This window comes from Mirounga angustirostris, unplaced genomic scaffold (assembly GCF_029215605.1).
Source record: "Mirounga angustirostris isolate CCGP_5_RB_7025 unplaced genomic scaffold, mMirAng1.0.hap1 SCAF_1, whole genome shotgun sequence".
Lineage (NCBI taxonomy): Eukaryota > Metazoa > Chordata > Mammalia > Carnivora > Phocidae > Mirounga > Mirounga angustirostris.
The window spans coordinates 201,425,482-201,440,996 of NW_026991709.1; the positions used below are offsets into that span (position 1 = coordinate 201,425,482).

Here is a 15,515-nt window from a genome sequence, read left to right on the forward strand (position 1 = left end):
CTCTATCGCTGTCTCTCTGTCAAATAAATAAATAAAATCTTTTTTAATAAAATAAAATAAAAAACAAACTAAAGTTACGCCTGGGTGGCTCAGTCAGTTAAGCATCTGCCTTCGGCTCAGGTCATGATCCCAGGGTCCTGGGATCGAGCCCTGCATCAGGCTTCTTGCTCAGCAGGGAGCCTGCTTCTCCCTCTCCCTCTGCTGCTCCCCCTGCTTGTGCTCTCTCTCTCACACACACACACACACACAAATAAATAAAATCTTTTAAAAAATAAATAAAAAATAAAAAAACTAAAAGCGTGTTTAGATTTTTCTCAAGATTTCTTTCTCTTGATGAGCTTGGCCTCAGTTCAGTGGGGAGAACCAAGAGCCTCCCTAATTTTCTCATCTTCCTCCTTCTCTCTAGGCCTCAGTTTCCCCATCTATCTGCCTGATGAGGAAAGTGGAACAGAAGATGAGCTCACAGTTCAGGTCTTTCTAAGGCCTTCTAGGGAAAGGGTGGGTCCTGCCCTCAGTCTGGACATCTCTGCCTCCCTCGTGGACCGTGGGCTCCCGAGGGCAGAGTTTGCTTTATTCTCATCAGGGAAGACCCAAAGAAGGAAGGGCAGGAAGCTCCTAAGAGATGACTTCTCACCCAGTGCACAAGGAGCGCAGGGGCTGCTGGGAGATGTTCTATGCCTCCCAAGAATTAGACAGAAGTTGGGGCTGGACAGTAGGCTGATGTTTGTGCATGTGCTCCGGTTCCTGTCCCAGCTCTCCTAGGCTGCTCTGGGTGACCCTGGCCCAGCCTCTGGCTGCCCACAGGCACAGGTAGCCCCAGGGGGCCCCATGGAGTCATTCTGGCAGACCCCTAGTCTGCCAGCTGAGTCCCTGAGCCATCTACTGCCTTTCCCTGTGGCCCTGTGGCCCTAGGCTTGGTGTGTGGCCTGTAGGGTGGAAGGAGAACCCACAGGAGCCCCTAAGCCAGACACACAAAGCACACAGGCAGCTGGGAGGAGGCAAAGAGCCCAGGCCGTGGATTTTTACAGCCCCAGACTGGCTTGGATGCTACATGCCCAGACCACACATACTACTCCACACATAAGGAAGGCGCCCTTGTGGACACGTTTGGATTTCCAAGCTCTTGGTTCATTCACTCATTCATGCAACATTCACTCTTCAAAGCAACTCTGCTGGAGGAAAACCCTTCCTGCGCTGTGAAACCCTGCCTCTGTAAATTCCTAACTGGCCTTGGGCACTGTGTCTCCTCTGTAATGTGGAAGGGATGCCATGAGCATTAGAAATGCTGCAGGTAGGGGCGCCTGGGTGGCTCAGCCGTTATGCGTCTGCCTTCGGTTCAGGTCATGATCCCAGGGTCCTGGGATCGAGCCCTGCATCGTGCCGGGCATCCAGCCCCATATCGAGCCCCATATCCAGCCCCATATCGAGCCCCATATCCAGCCCCATATCCAGCCCCATATCCAGCCCCATATCCAGCCCCATATCGAGTCCCATATCGAGCCCCGCATCCAGCTCTCCGCTCGGCAGAAAGCCTGCTTCTCCCTCTCCCACTCCCCCTGCTTGTGTTCCCTCTCTCACTGTGTCTCTCTCTGTCAAATAAATAAATATTTTTTTTAAAAAAAGAAAGAAAGAAAGAAATGCTGCAGGTAAAGTGCCTGAGGCTGCAGACACGCAGTTCCCGCGGCCAAATCAGGTAGGAGACGAGCGAGCCCACGAGAAATCAGGGCTTGGGTGATCCACAAATATGATTCCCTTGCAAAATAGGGCTCACAAGGGCTTTCTTGTCGCCCGGACAGTGAAAAGAAAGCTGATCGGCTTCCCCAAGGGCGACCGTCGCGCCTGTAGGCAAAAAGGTTTGATCACTGTCCGGCTGGAGAGGGAAGACTAGCCCGGGAGAGTGGCGACAAGTCCCAGCACCCTGGGAGGGAGGGGCGGGCGCCGCGGCAGGAAAGGAGGTGGAGACAAAGGAGGGGTCAGGCCGGGCCAGCTCCGGCTCCCGGGCGCAGGGCGGAGTCCGGGCCGGCCCGCACGCACGCAGGTGAGCTGGCCGGGGCGGAGCGCAGCGCAGCCGGTGCCAGGCTCGGGCGCCCGCGGCCGCCGCTCGGAGCCACCGGCCACAGCCGATTTCCCCAGCGAGGCCGAGGCGCCCCGGAGCCATGGCCGGCCAGAACTGCGGGGTCACAATCGCGCTGCTCGGGGTCCTGCTGCTGGGTGCCGTGCGCCTGCTGCGCGGAGCGGGTGAGTGCGGTGCGGCGGTAGCGGGTGGCGCGGAGTGGTGTTGGTGGCCCGCGAGCAGGGTCCCGGCGAAGGATGCGGAGGAGCCGAGGGACGCCGGTGCGGTGAAGGCTGAGTCGGGGTGCACCAACGGCGCGGGGTCCCCGGGACCGCCGGCTCCAGGGCGCGCGGCGTTGGGCGAGGTGGCCGTGCCCTCCTGGGTTCCGAGCGACCTCGTCCTGGGCGCAGGCCGCGGCACCTAGGAGTGTCCCCGGAGCGGGGTGCCCGGCAGTCGGGGGATGAGCCCCGCGCCGACGGCGCAGGAGGAAATAAGAGCGCGCCCCGACCGATTCCCGAGGACCTGCGGCGCCCTGGGGGCCTCCCGCGGGTGCTTGGGGGCGCCGGGGCTGGGTGTGGGGAAGGAGCTATGCTATGCCCTCCTGGCCCACCCTCTACCTCGTCGCCTGGGCCAGGGAGAAGGCGCAAGAGTACAGTGGTTTGGCGCCCGACAGCTCACCGGATCACCCTTGACCCGGTCCGCACGCTGCATTCTAGCACTCCCGAAGTTCGGGAACATTAATTTGAAAATGAAACCGCCGGGCTGGAGAAGGCCGCCAGGTATCCGCGGCGCCGCCAAGCATCCGCGCCGCCGCCAAGCATCCGCGCCACGGAGGCGCTGCAGTCCCGCTCCTGGCGCCTCTGGGTAGAGTCTGCACTGGGGCCGCCGCAGGGGGTCGGCGAGGGGGCGTTGCAGAGAGGTGTGTGAATTTCCAGTAGTTCCGGTTGTGGGGAGGGACCGCCACCTCCCCGCTGCCTCTGCGCTGCGGGTGCGTGCGGGGAGGTGCCCTGCGGGTCCTGCAACTAGCAAAACACAGAAATAAGCAGGTGTACGAACCTGACTGGAGGCCTTTCCCGCAACTAGCGCAGGTTTTGTGATTTTTTAAAGAGCTGTCCAGGAAGCGATTTGGGTCTTTGATTATTCTTTGCTGCAGCTGGAGGGCGGGGGGGTTGTATTTGGCAGGTAGGTGGAATGTGTGAATTAAGTTAAGGAATAAAGCCAAGCGGGTGCCTTGTAACAAACGCCACCATTACAAACCCACAGGAAAGCTTCCTTGTTCCTTCCTCCCACAGTATCCGGTAACGTTGCTGCACGGTTCATAGAACATTTTAAGACTTCATTTAAAACCTTGTACACGTATGCATATTTACTGTAGAACACATTCACTGTCAGCCTGAATTTTCCAGATTTCCTCTGGGGAAGAAAAAAGTTTAAGAATAGAGTGATTTCGTGAGTGAAAATGTGTGTAAATGTGTGTGAGAAAAATGCATGTCCAATCACACTTGGGAGCTGTATGGAAATTGGAATTGAGATGTTTTGCATTGTCTGTGATACCCAGAACTCCTCCAGTAAGAATACAGTGTAAATCAAGGCATTAGTCATGACAAGGATGACAGGCTGGCCCGAACTGGCCTCTGGTAATGCATCTGATTTCACCCGGTGGCTGCCATTTTGGTTCCCGGTAGCTCCAGCAGAGTCCCTCCCTTCCTTCCCGGAAGTGCCTGACTCTCGGAGCCGTGTCTCATGGTTCAGGTATAAGTATGGGGAAGCCTAGCAACTTCCCATCTCACTTTCTTAAATTCCTCCTGTGGTCCTCCGAACTGGCTCTGTCCGGCCACATCTCTGGCCTGAACTGAGGACTGTGTCTCGGAGGTCTTGCAGAGTACAGTTGCTTTGCCTGAAGTCTTGGGGGTGGCCTAATGGGTATGTGCCTTTGAAGAGTTACTGGAGTCTGTCCAGAAAAGATGGAGACACAGTGAACTTGTTTTTTAAATCCCTGAACTCTGGGGCTGGGACGCCCTGGTGGCTCAGTCGTTAAGCATCTGCTTTCCGCTCAGGTCATGATCCCAGGGTCCTGAGATCGAGCACCACATCCGGCTCCCTGCTCAGCGGGGAGCCAGCTTCTCCCTCTCCCTCTGCCCCTCCCCCTGCTCATGCTCACCCTCTCTCTGTCTGTCAAATAAATAAATAAAATCTTTTAAAAAATAAATCTCTGAACTGTTAACAAAGACTCGGTAGAGTGAAGGTGAGGTTGGCATCTCTGCAGAACTGAACTGTAAAGGGAAGTTTGTGTCTTAGTGTGGTGTGTTGGGTGGGTTTGATGTAACCACCCGCCCTCCCACTTCCAAGAGTGAGGGACTAGTTAAGTTGGAATCATAATTTTGTTAAAACCTCAACTTGGTGACTTTTTAAGAACTGCTGGGATACCAGAGTCTGGGTCAGTGACCCCGTTCTTGCCGCCATTGTTTTTGCCAGAACTGTGAGCAGTCATCAAACAATGTGTTCACTCACCCTCGATGAGTATGTGTGTTCATCATTATTCAGATTCAAATGAGGAGCTGGCTGCTGTTGTCTGGAATGTGTAACTGGCAGGACTGAGGATTCTTCCTCACCCCCACAGATCTTCATGACTTAGGGTCAGAGAGGGGTGCTCTGCTGACTGTAGGGAGGTGCTCTGTTGCTGGCCCATCAGCCTCAGCATTCACCTCAGATGCTGCCATTTTGTCTGTGAAGTCTGTACCCTGCCTACACACACGCTCTTCTGGGGGTTCTCCATCAATTAAAATGTTTCAAGAATATATAGTTATTGTAGAAAAATTGGTAATAAATATAACCAACATGAAAAAAAATCTGTGAGCAAAGCACCTTGGTCATTTTGGTGCAGTCTATCTTTGTGTGTGTGTGTGTGTGTGTGTGTAAAACCAAATATGGGACCATCCATTGTATGGCTTTCACCAGTCCCATTGGACATTTAAGTTGCTTTCCGCTTTTCCTGCTAAAAAACAGAACATGCCTGACAATAGGGGACTGCTTATATCAATTCTGATAGGTCCGTTCAGTGAAAAGACATTAAAAATTACATAGTGCAGGGACACCTGGGTGGCTTAGTTGGTTAAGCATCTGCCTTTGGCTCGGGTAGTGATCCCAGGGTCCTGGGATCGAGTCCCGAGTCGGGCTCTCTGCTCAGTGGCAAGTCGCTTCTCCCTCTCACTCTCCCTCTGTCCTCTCCCTCCCTCTCTCTTTCTCCCTTTCTCTCTCTCAAATAAATAAATAAAATCTTTTTAAAAAATCTTTAAAAATATTACATAGCACAGATTCTATACTGACATACAATGATGTTATCTTTATGTTGTCGAGGTTATAAAATAGTATAAGCTGGATTAGCTCATTTGGATATATCTCAGAATGTGTTCTTGTTCACTGTATTGTTCTGCACTTTCTTGACGATTCTGTCTGACTAAAACTCTGGAAATAGAATTGCTGGCATGAAGAATAGAGAAAATGTTCGGGCGGTGGATCCATCCTCCCCCGTGGCCCTGTGGAGGGCTCGTCCTGTGGTCCTGGTGTACATTCCAACCAGCATGTGCAAGCAGCTGGTTCCCACACTCGCAGGCTGTCCTCACTGTTTCAGTAACATCTAGGGAAGAAGTTTTTTCCTCCCTCTAGTTCAGCAAGTAGGGTCTGAACAGTGTTCTAAGAATCTTAGGAGCACCCCAGCTAGATGGTACTAATAGTCCAACAATGATTTTTTTTGGCCAAAAACCAACCAACCAAAAAAAAAAAACAACAACAACCCAGGGGGCGCCTGGGTGGCTCAGTCAGTTAAGCATCATCCTCAGGTCATGATCTCAGGATCTGGAATCTAACCCCACAGTAGCGGGCTCCCTGCTCAGTGGGGGTCTGCTTCTCCCTCTCCTTCTGCCCCTCGCCCCAACTTGTGCATGCTCTCTCTCTCTAATAAATAAATAAAATCTTAAAAAAACAAAAACAAAAACCCAGAACTGAATCCCTTTGTTTATAACACAAGCCTCACCTGGGATTCTGCACAGCAGTGCCGCCTTGGGTTTGGATAGGGGAGGGGGTGGAGTTTGCTGGTTGGAGGGCTTCATGATTGAGCTCAAGGTGGGTGGGGCAGTGGGGGATGACAAGACCCCTGCTATGGGAGACCCATGGCTAAGGCTCTCCACCTGACTGATTAAGAAAAGTTCGTACCCTTTAATTATGATTCTAAATTATCAAAATTATCCCACAATCAAATTATTTCAAACCACTTCCGACAGCCTTGTAATTAGCCCTTCACCTTCTCCCAGGCAGCTGGCAACGTTCTTGATAACCAGGCCAGGAGAGCCAAGTTTCCTACCTCACCCCCTTGTAGCCTTGAATTTGTATTCAGTACATCATTTTTTAAAAACACTAACTACTTCTTGTCATAGCTAACACATATGGAGCATCTGCTCTGGACCAGCCACTCTTCTGAGTATTTTATATGTAAGCATGTCTCACCATCAGTAATTCATTCTTTAAATTTTTTTAAAGATTTTATTTATTTATTCATGAGAGACAGAAAGAGAGAAAGGGAGGCAGAGACAGAGGGAGAAGCAGGCTCCCTGTGGAGCAGGGAGCCTGACGCAGGGCTCGATCCCAGGACTCTGGGATCATGACCTGAGCCAAAGGCAGACGCCTAACGACTGAGCCACCCAGGTGCCCCTAATTCATTCTTTAAAACCAGACATTCTGCATGAAACAAAAACTGATGCCGTACATCTCATTGTTTCATATGGGAAAAACTGTAACAACCCAAACCCCCAACTGTTTCCAAAAGCATAAACACAGAAGGACACCCATCTGTAATTAACCGATTCTATTCAATGTAAATACATAAGACGTCACTTCTGGATTGCCAAACTGTTTATGTGGTTCTTGGTGGACAGCTGCTTTGTGTGTAGTAACTTGCTGAACCCCCACTTGTTGACACTCGGGGCATCTCCATCAGATCCTGACACTCCACCTATTTGTATTTGCAATGTAAGTCGAGACCTTCTGAGTATTATTTTGTTTAAAATGTTGTGTTATGTTTGGAGCTGTAAATATTCCTGTTTCCTCTCTTTCCCCCGGAAAGAACTATGATAGATGAAACCAAGTTTGAGTCAAAAAAACTAAGCTAGGGGCGCCTGGGTGGCTCAGTAGGTTGGGCAGCTGCCTTCGGCTCAAGTCATGATCCCAAGGTCCTGGGATTGAGCCCCACATCGGGCTCCCTGCTCAGCGGAGAGCCTGCTTCTCCCTCTCCCTCTGCTGCACCTCCTGCTTGTGCTCTCTCTCTCTGTCAAATAGATTAATAAAATCTTTTTAAAAATAAAATAAAATAAATAAAAACTAAGCTGCTTTCTCCTAAGAAAATGTAAATTGAGGAGGTGTCCTTGCGGAAACCTGCTAGCCTTTTACCTGTCCATCCTTAAGCAAGTACCCCCACGAAGACCCCTGTGTTGAGGGGCACAGAGAGGTGAAGTCACTTGCCCAGGGTTACCCAGCTGGTAGGGAGTGATGCTAAGATGGCGGCCCAGGTAGCCTGACCACACAGCCCGGCTCCTGTCACCAGTGCCCAGTAATAACCCCTGTGCACAGTGGGACTCCTGAAGACCGCGTTTGCTAGTCCTCTCAGAGACAATGTCTGTGCTCCAGACATGTCCTTTCATTTAAAACAAAACAAGCAACGCTTACTGAGTGCTGTGCTCATATTTGTTCTGGGGATGTGTATGTGCTTTTAGTAGTCAAAGTATTTCAAGACCGTGCTTCGAAAACACCTGGACGCGGTAACAAAAATTCAAAGAGTAGGAAAGGGTGTGTGGGAGGAAGCATGCCCCCATCCACCTCTGACCCCAGGTTTTCTCCCAGAGGCAGCCATGGTTTCTTGTGCATTGTTCCTGAGCTGTTCTACACATGTACAAGTTTATAAATGTATGTACCTTCCTTCTTTACACAGCAGGAGCATAACCATAGTATACAGGATAGGATGTTTCTCACACGTGTCTTGATTTTGTTCACTTTTTGTGATTTTATCCATCTTGTGCTCACTCCAGATTGGAACATATGGGGGCTGTCATTCTTTTTGACGGCTGCATAATATTCCTTGCCGTGGGCACAACATGTTACATTTCACCAGCCCCTTACCAGACTGGATTGTTTCCAGTCTTTTGTCTTTATTTATTTTATTTTATTTTTATAAGATTTTACTGATTTATTTGAGAATGAGAGAGAGAGCATGAGCAGGAGGAAGGGCAGAGGGAGAGGGAGAAGCAAGCTCCCCTCTGAGCAAGGAGCCTGATGCGGGGCTCGATTCCAGGACCCTGAGATCGTGACCTGAGCCAAAGTCAGACCCTTACCCCACTGAGCCAGCCAGGCACCCTGGTCTTTTATTTTTATAAACAGAGCCTCAGTGACCATATTTGCAGTTGACTTCATTAGGCATATAGGCAAGTTTACCTGTGGGTGAAAATTCCTGGAGGAGGGAATTACTGGGTCAAAGGATTTGTACAGAAAGTAACAAAGAACAAATGGAGCAAAGTGAGTGACAGAAGTGAGACAACTTGCCCAAGGTCACAGCTAATGAGCGGTGGTGCTTATCTGTGAATCCGGGCAGACCCGTTTCAGAGTGCAGGCTCTGCACCTCCCCACACTGCGGTTTACTCCTTCCTTTCATCTTTCCAGTTGAAACTAACCATACATTTTAGGCGAGAGAAACGTTTCAAATTTCCTTTTAAATATTTACTTTTGGCTAAGTGCTCAGTGTGCCCAGAGTCCTGGGGGTCAGGAAGACTGAGGCCAGACATGGTTCTGGTAGCACCTCATGTTGACATTGAGGAGTCATTTGTTCTTACTGACTTTTTACATAGGTGAGTCTCATGGTTAAGGTGTAACACACTCTAAGCTGCTATAACACACAGACTCAAATGTAGGTCATGGCTCAAACACAACAGATGCATATTTCATGCTTATATAAGCTCCCAAACAGGGGATCCCCTCCAAGCAGTGATGAGGACCCAGGTTCCTTCCGCTTTCTTGCTCTGCCGTCTTCAACGTATGGTCATCCACATCAAACTGACAGAAGACAGAAGAACACAAAGGGGCTCACATGGGAGGTTTTTATGGCCCGAGCATAGGAGTCATTTCAAATCATTTGTGCTGCCATTCTCTTGGCTAAAACTCAGTGGCATGGCTCCATCCCACTGAAAGGGAGACTGAAATGTAGTCTAGATGTAACCCTGGAAGAAGTTAGCATTGTCCAGTTGGCAAGGCACTGGGCGTAGTGGGCAGAGCACCAGACTTAACAGTCAAGACACGTGGTGCTAACCTCAAGTCTTGTCAACCATGAGCTTTAGGATGTGGGAAAGTTGCCTTGCCTCTCTGGGCCTCGGTTTTTCCAATCTTTAATGTAGGGGCTTGGACCATGCAGAGGAAGCACCAGCCCTCATGTTTTATGAGCTGATTTTAAACCAAAGCTGATCTGCGGGCCTCCTGGAGACCCCTGAGCTAGGGGAACAGCTCAGGCAGATTCATATCCAATGCCCACGAGCTTAGTGGCTGGTGTGCATGTTCAAGTGTGTAGCGCGACTCTTGTCATCTTGCTCTCTTTCTGTCTGTATCTCACATGAGCTCAGGAAAAGAGGCTAGAAGGAAGGAAGTCCCAGCGCAAGCACCTGGGCTCGCAGGGTGGCTCAGGAGAGTCCCCCTGTGTGGAGGACGGTTTCTTGGTGGCAGGAATGATCATGACAAGGACTCTTTATTGTCCTGCGTGATCTCCCCCATTTGAGCCACATTGCCCCCACAACATCCTGACCAGGTTGGCATGGTTTGGTTTGGTTTTCTCTAAATAGTGATGCTGAATCTGTGAGAGAACACAATAGAAAATCAGATTTTGCCTTACAGACATTCGCTTTACAACTTGTATGAAATGAAAAGTTCTTTCTTCAACTACTGGACTTAAAAAAATAATCGGCGCGGGGCGCCTGGGTGGCTCAGTCATTAAGCGTCTGCCTTCGGCTCGGGTCATGATCCCGGGGTCCTGGGATCGAGCCCCGCATTGGGCTCCCTGCTCCGCGGGAAGCCTGCTTCTCCCTCTCCCACTCACCCTGCTTGTGCTCCCTCTCTTGCTGTGTCTCTCTCTGTCAAATAAATAAAATCTTTAAAAAAAAAATAAATTAAAAAAAATAATAATCGGCGCTTCTCAAGTCTCTCCTGAGCAGAGGAGCCCAAGACCAGGGCACCAGTGAGAGCCTGGCTGGTCTGACTTTGCTGGGGAGGGGCTGTCCTCTCGGACCAGCCGTCCATGCTGCCCGATGCCAACACAACTCAGCAATATGACTCCAACACCAGTAAACGCCTCACTTCAGAGTGGGAGCATCTTTAAGTAATGAGTTGGGAAATATCTCGAAAGAACGAATTAAAACTGTTCCACAAGCACAGACAATATAGCTTTCTTTAAGTTTTAAGTGAAATGCCAATACTCCTGACCCTCCATGACAGAAGACCAGAAGATTCTGGGTAAAATGTGCCATTTCTGCAAAAACATATGAAGTACCGATCTGCTGCCTCTGTCTGGGATGATAAAAGTCTCCAGAAATGAGTTTCATCAAAGTCTAATGAGGCCCCAAATTACGTGGAGTTTAAGTTAAGCTGTCGTTTTGAGGGTGGGGTCCACCATGTGGCCACGCACGATGCCACACAATGCTTGGAGCCCTGAGGAGCCTTCTGTAGCCCTTGACGATGTGTGGTCCAGCTGGGAGCCGGGCAAGGATGGTGTCCGTCCCGGCACACGCCGATCCATCCAAATAGATGCCTTATCTTCCGCTACTGATCTGGGGGCAGGAACATCAGGCTGTTTGAAACAAAAATGTTTGGCTAAAGCAGCGTTGAGCCTGAAAACAACTCGCAGATGTTTGGTGAGAGGTCCGGGGACACCCTAAGGGCTGCAGAGAAAAGCCCCTGAGTGTGAAGGGCTCGGGGCATCTCCTGGACCCAGACAGACATCTGGCTCTTACGCAGAGTGGCACGCCACGGTGGGGGAGAGGCCAAGAGCCAGCAGCATGGAGGGAGGCACAGCGGTGTGCCTCTGCTCCCGCTGGAGGTCTCGGGCAGCTGGGAACACTGTCTTCGGGAAGATTCAGCAGTGGTGATGGGCTATCCTCCCTGCTGAGTGCCAGGGAGAGGGGAGCAGAGAAATGGAAGGAGTTGAGCCAGAGGTCTAACTGGGCTCACGGTTACCTGCTAGCTTTTTGGAAGCAATCTCATTCAGACAAGCATTGGGATAGGGCAGAGCTTGGTTCAAGTCCTGAGTCCCTCACCTCTTAACTAGGCGGCTTGGGCTAGTTACTTAACCTCCCTAGGACTCAGTGTCCTCAGTTCCAAATGGGGACATGGCAGCACCTCATGGGTAGCTGGAGGTCTGTATGAAATCACGTCTGTAAACCACTCAGCACCCAGTCTGGCCGAGAACAGATTCCTCAGTTAATGAGAATTGCTATTTCTTTGATTATTTGAGTTGAGCCCACGAAGAACTTAGAGATTTTCAAGAGCAGATGGTCTGGATGGAGCTGCCAGGCCATGGTCTGCATAACCAGGATGCTCGTGGGAGACAGAGGTTGTTCTCCGGCCTCTGCTACCACACGCTGTGCTTCAGTTACTGTCCCCATGCAGGTGACTTTGGGCAGGTGTGAGGACATCTCGTGGGAAGTTCCTAGAAGTGAAGCTGCTGGATTAAAAATGGCAAGAAGTCGGGGTGCCTGGGTGGCTCAGTCGGTTGAGCGTCTGCCTTCAGCTCAGGTCATGATCCCAGAGTCCCGGGATCGAGCCCCGTGTCAGGCTCCCTGCTCAGCGGGGAGTCTTCTTCTCCCTCTACATCCCCCCACCCCACTCATGCTCTCTCTCTCGCTCTCTCTCAAGTAAATGAATAAAATCTTTAAAAAAAAAAAAAAAGACAAGAAGTCATTCTCAATGACACTAGAACAAGTTTTTAAAAATTGTTTGCAAGTGAGTACCTACACACACACACACATTTTCTGTTAGCCAAGAAACTGACCAGACCAGTTTTATGCAACTTTAATGCCACACCCAATTTCTCTGCGAAATGCATGAGAACACCCCAGTAGGCTTCTGAGGGTTATAGTATTCTTGTGAGCAGGTATCATATACCGACCCTAAGCTGGAATGTGCCAAGCCATGGAAACAGAGCTGGACCCCTGCCTTTAATCCTACCCCCCCCCCACTCCCCGCCCTGAGAGACAAAGAAGGATTACCCAACCGGCCTAGAAGTTGCTGACAGTCTTATCAGGCACTTCAGCCTTGGGCTAAATCTGTGGCGAGCAAGTTCTCAACTTGTCAGAACACAGAAGACGTTTTTCAAATTATAAACAGTGCTTGGGTCATCTTGCAGAAGCCCATCACCACCCAATGCAGCCGAACACTGCCATCCAAATCTTCCAGCCTCCCTGGTCTGTGCCTGTGTGGGGAATACAATACAAGTTCTAGCCAGGGACCTGGGGCCCAAGGAAGGTGTGTCCCACTGGCACCTGGAAGCTCTAGATAAGCATCTTCTGCTCCTTGTCCTGGTAGTTGGAGACTGGAAACAACCCAAATGTCCTTCATTAGAAGCCTGGTTAAGTAGATGATGATACATCCCAACAGTAGAATGCTACATAGCCATTTAAGGCAATTGGGTGTCTTTCAGTGTACTGATGTGGAGTGACCCCCAAGATATATTACGGACGGGAAAGCGTAAAGTTCAGAACAGTGAGTATAGCGTGTTGCCTGTTGGCAAAAGGAACTGAAATAAAATCAGGGTGGCGTATAGATATATACTTACATATTCAAGAGTACCTGTGTGAGGACACACAAGAAGCAGACATCACTGGTTGCCCCTGACAAAAACCCCAGATGCAAGATAAAAGCAAGACTTTTTACTGATCAAAACCCTTTTTTTTTTTACTTTGTGCTTCATTTATTTATCTAAGTGTAAAATATATTTTTCAGCTCTATTACGCTATAATATACAGAGCACAAGGTTCATCAATCTCAATGGCACTATTCAATGAGTCTTGTCAAATGCATGATTCAACAGTCCCACCACCCTGCAAAGTTCCTCCAGACCCCTTTGCAGTCAATCCCCAGGCAACCGTTGATTTGCCTTTTGCCTTCTAGCACCAAAGTTTTGCCTTAAAAATAGTCTTAAATTAAAAAAAAAAAAAAATCAAAGCCAGGTTTAAAGATAGCAATCAATACTTCTGTTAAAAAACAGATTTTGTGAATGTAAATACTGTCTTCAAAAAGTCTACAGTGGCTTCCTGGAAGAATTTGGTTGTGTAGAAGGAACGGAGTAGAAGGATCAAGTCACTAGGAATTGGGGAACTCATGACCAAAGCTGCCTTCTCCACGTGGAGTAACTTTTCTTGAAAAGCAAATTGTTGCATTTCTCCCACTATCCACCCTTAGAGCCTAGCGCTGAGCAGACCTAGAGAATTTGATTTTTGGCTAGGAAGTCTTTGAAAGATCTAGCGCAGTCTTAAGCCATTAGGTAATAAATCCCATCCATTCCACAGATCTTGGGGGCCCTCTGTGCTAGACGGTCAACATACAGAGGTAGGAAACCCCAGTCCCTTGCTCTCCAGGGACTCACCATCCAGAAGGGATTCAAACATGTACACTGAGGGCTACAAATTAGAGGCATAGAGGCCTCGACCCAGTTCTGTTTGGTGTGTTTTGAAAAAAAAGAGCTGGATTACAAAGTATTTAGTAAAGCATGCACTTCTGATTCAGCAGATACCCTATGTTGGCCTTTCTCGTTTACATTGCCTGCTTGGGCCCCAAAAGTATGAGTTTGAGACACTGTCCAATGTGTAAATACACTTAAAAGATATATGTATAAAAACTGCAGTAAAGGTTGGGGATGATGGAGACTAGCTTTCGTAGGCAGGAAAAGAGAAGGAGGAGGACAAGGTGTTCTCCTGGTGTCTGATGTCTGTGGGACATCATAACAAACCATGAGGTTGACTCTGGGGTGGAAATGTGGCTCTGTCATTCATTACCAATAATCCCACAGTGTTGTTCTGATATTTCCAGAGCATTTTCCCACCATCTCTGAAAAGACAACTTGCTAAGTGATCCACTATCTGGAAAAATGTAATTAAGGATGATCCTTCGACTCCAGATGGCCAACACAAAAAGATGCTCAGCATCACTCATCATCAGGGAAATGCAAATCAAAACCACAATGAGATATCACCTCACACCTGTCAGAATGGCTAAAATCAACAACACAAGAAACAAAAGGTGTTGGCGAGGATGTGGAGAAAGGGGAGCCCTGTTGCACTGCTGGGAATGCAAACTGGTGCAGCTGCTTTGGAAAACAGTACGGAGGTTCCTCAAAATATTAAAAATAGAACTACCCTAGGATCCAGCAATCATACTACTAGGTATTTACCCAAAGAATACAAAAGTACTAATTCAAAGGGATACATGCACCCTGATGTTTATAGCAGCATAATCTACAACAGCCAAATTATGGAAGCAGCTCAAGTATCCATCGATTGATGAATGGGTAAAGAAGATGTGGTATATACATATACACATATACATATTTATACTACATCTTATTTATCGATATATGATACATAGGTATCATACACACACATGCACACGCACACAATGGAATATTAGTCATAAAAATGAATGAAATCTTGCCATTTGCAACATTGATGGAGCTAGAGAATACTATGCTGAGTGAAATAAGTCAATCAGAGAAAGACGAATACCATATGATTTCACTCATATGTGGAATTTAAGAAACAAAACAAGCAAGCCAAAGGCGGGGGGAGAGAGAGTTAAACCGAGAGAGAGAGAATAAACTGCTGGTTACCAGAGGGGAGGTGGATGGGGGATGGGGGAAATAGGTGATGGGGATTAAGGAGCGCACTTGTGATGAGCGCTGGGTGATGTATGGAAGTGTTGAATCACTATATTGTACACCTGAAACTAATATTACACTGTGTGTTAACCAGAATTTAAATAAAAACTTTTAAAAAATAATGATCCTTCGATATATGATTTATAACTGGAGACCCAGCTATAGGAGCAAAACAGAACATAGTTGGATGAGGATTAAATGCCTCATTGCTCTGGGATTTTCTAGCTGGTTTTGTTCCCATCCTCCTCTTCTTTCCTTGTTAATAGCACTTGGCAGGAGGACCAACTCCTGCTGTAAGGAAGGAGTATGGTTCATGAAAAGGAAAGTGCTCTGAACTACAGTCTCTTCTGTCCCTTTCAGGAATAACCATCTGCTCTTTTCTTCCACCTGCCAACACGATGTGCTTTGGGGCGAGGCTCTCAAAACCCTCATCTCAGCATTCTTGGTCCCTCAACCTTGTTTTTTATCTCCCTGAATTTTTAGCCTAATGACCTTGAGATCACTGGCTAG

The 15,515-nt window shown here is 48.8% G+C and overlaps 1 protein-coding gene across 1 annotated transcript in view; it reads left to right on the plus strand.

Annotated features, from left to right (window-relative positions):
• Positions 1-2,021: 2,021 nt before the first annotated feature.
• Positions 2,022-15,515, plus strand: part of CDCP1 (CUB domain containing protein 1) — a 60,317-nt gene continuing 46,823 nt past the window's right edge. The window contains exon 1 of the mRNA XM_054504820.2: positions 2,022-2,238. Coding sequence (XP_054360795.1) covers positions 2,157-2,238 — 82 coding nt within the window. The 5' untranslated portion in view covers positions 2,022-2,156. The remainder of the gene's footprint in view (positions 2,239-15,515) is intronic.